The sequence below is a fragment of the Propithecus coquereli genome, unplaced genomic scaffold (genome assembly GCF_000956105.1).
Source record: "Propithecus coquereli isolate 6110/MARCELLA unplaced genomic scaffold, Pcoq_1.0 Scaffold312, whole genome shotgun sequence".
Classification (NCBI taxonomy): domain Eukaryota; kingdom Metazoa; phylum Chordata; class Mammalia; order Primates; family Indriidae; genus Propithecus; species Propithecus coquereli.
In genome coordinates, this window is record NW_012148753.1 from 702,881 (window position 1) to 705,592 (window position 2,712).

The 2,712-nt window shown below is 33.0% G+C and overlaps 1 protein-coding gene across 1 annotated transcript in view; it reads right to left on the minus strand.

Moving 5' to 3' along the window:
* Positions 1-2,712, minus strand: part of SEMA3E (sema domain, immunoglobulin domain (Ig), short basic domain, secreted, (semaphorin) 3E) — a gene marked incomplete at its 3' end in the record, with an annotated part of 299,672 nt that overhangs the window by 37,232 nt on the left and 259,728 nt on the right. The window contains exons 6-7 of the mRNA XM_012650119.1: positions 1,343-1,462; positions 95-237 (exon numbers count right to left, since the gene is read on the minus strand). Of these exons, the coding sequence (XP_012505573.1) occupies positions 95-237; positions 1,343-1,462 (263 nt within the window). The remainder of the gene's footprint in view (positions 1-94; positions 238-1,342; positions 1,463-2,712) is intronic.

The following is a 2,712-nucleotide window of genomic DNA, read 5'->3' on the forward strand; positions in this document are numbered from 1 at the left end:
CTAAAGTCTTTTGAAGTAGCATCCTACTATAAAATTAACCAAGGCCTGACCATAAATTGTGAGAGAAGCAACTTAATGAGAGAGAAGTCCTCACCACACAGAGTCGCCCCACTCTGGTGTAAACTGTGTGAGCGTTGTTTTCTGCTTCCAGGGCCTTCTCAGTAAAAAAGAAATACACTTTGTTGTCATCTCGGTCTTCATTGTCAGGAATCATATATGAACCTACAAATTTTGGTTCTGTAGAAGTAAAAAATAGAAGAAAGAGTGACAGAGATACTATAACAAATGATAGCAAGATATTCTAATAAATTATGTATCATCTGAATGCTTAAGTTTAACTCTCATCATTTCATGAAGAAAACATTTTCCTAGAAATTTTTTACCAATCAAATCCATGTAGATATCTCCATTTTATTTGCAAATCAACAGATGTTTTAGAAACATTAAAGGAATATTTAATTGGAAAATAAAATAATCATTGAAAGGACAATTTTGAACAACATACATTGCAAACTTAAAATGCATTCAATGAAGGACAAATTGGAGGAACCATGAAGATAATCTCCACAAATTTCCACCTATTATACATAAAAAGTGAATGTAAACATAAGTAAAATATTAAAGTAGAAAGTATATCATTACTTTTATTTAGTTTTTAAATTATCTACCAGTTTAGCACATGGAAGATCACTTTAGCTTCAAAATAGAAAATCTTAAGTTTTTGAATTTGTAGTCTAAGGGATTTGAATCAGTGACTTTTGATTGATATGGTATGTAAAATATTTTCATGATAACGTGCTACCAATGACTATGCATTTTAAAGCTTAGTAAAAATGTGGAAAGTGATGAAAATGTTCACCAAAAGTTTTAGTCCCTAGATTTACCACTGTGCCAAAAAGTACAGTACAAAGAATTCCGTATCGGTGACTGGCTAGTGACTTTCCCAGTGTTTTATTTGTCTCTAAAGTGCAATGTGTGATCCTATTAAAACGAAGCAAGCAATTCATCAGAAATTATACCAATTGATAAGAATAGACAAAACATCTTATTGGATGATAGGTTTTTCACTTTTCATACATTTGCTTTGTTTTCTTCATATAAATCTTGATTTCTAAGCATTGCTATAAAGGTAAATTGGTTTTATAACCAAGCCAGCTCATATTGATAGAAAACGATATACACATATCATGTATAATACTTTAATTCAAGAATATTGCTAATAAAACATCCTGAAATTTATAAACATTATAAACTATATTGTTATTCTCAAAATGGTGAAATTTCCCAAAAGTTCTAGTTGATTTCAATCCTGATTCACATACCATTTCCCCTTCAACCTTACCTTTCAACAGGCGTTCATCGTCATGCTCAGTGCGAATGTGGGCCAGTCGCCCCAGGCTCCTGAAGATTGCAGCATCTCTGCCCCAGTAGTCACTGTAGAGCCCAGCAAACAATTCACTACCTACATGGAAGCATCAATTCAAAATAAGTCAGTATTTTTTTCTAGATCTGAAGAAAAGGTATAAGCCACAATTACAGTAAACATCCAGTTCTATTACGTATACATATAACATGTACTTTATGACATTAGCACTGTTGTTGTCAAGGGCATAGGCGGTGCAGTCAGACTGCCAGGGTTTGAATCTGGACTCTGTCACTTACTAGCTGGGCAAGTTACTAACCTTCCTGTGCCTCACTTTCCCCATTTACAAATGAGAGAAGGAATAGCACTCAATAGGATAGTTAAGTGCAAAGTGCTTGGAAGAGTAGATAGAGAATAGTAAGAGCTATATGTGTTTTTGATAAATGCCTAATTTCATCTTATTTACTAAACTTCTTTTAACCTTTTTATCAGGGCTTTATTATTACAGATGTTATAAGATTTGAATTAGCTGAATCACATATAATAAGAAATTGTTATTAATATGATTTTAGTGTGGGAACCACAAAGTCTGACAAAGTTGTATACAGTCCAATCAGTTGCCATTTAATTTGTAAATTTGTGGCTCAGTCTGATAGGAAGCATAGAAAAAAGAGCTCAAAATTTAAGCAGGTTGTCAACAGAATGACTGAAGGTAGTCAGCTGCAACATGTGGTGGCAGTCAGAGTTGAAAATCAGACCGAGGAATTACACAAACGTATGCAGAATCTCAAGAAATGACAATGTGTCTTTGGAGCCAGAAAGAAAGACGTTAAAATTGTTTACAAGAACAGAAACAAACAAACAAAAAAATACCTTTTTTTTTTTAAACAAATGGAAAATGTAAGAGTATAACTTGAACCCCAGAAAAATCAATACCTCTCAAGCATAGGGACTTGAAATCTTTCTTTCCTGAAAATGGCAAGAGGTAATAAACATGCCCCTCAGTGTACCAGGAGAACTGTCCTAGCCATGAACTGTGCGGGTGTTCTGTCCCAGGCAAAAATCTCTGGCCAAAAACCAGATAACAGTAGATTGTTGGGAAATAGTAACCTCAATTTAGGGTGATAAAATTGTTTTCAATGAGTGACATATAACTCTGGTCTGGCTTAAAAATAAATAGACGATGAAATATTACATAGTATTTTACTTTTCTGTTAGACTTGTAATGTACACATACGTGTACACATGATTTTTAAAGTGCCTTATTAAAGTTTAAGAGAATTCAAATTGTATTTCCAATTTAATATATCTAATTATAGAATCAATTTTACAATTAAGGTTATTAAATT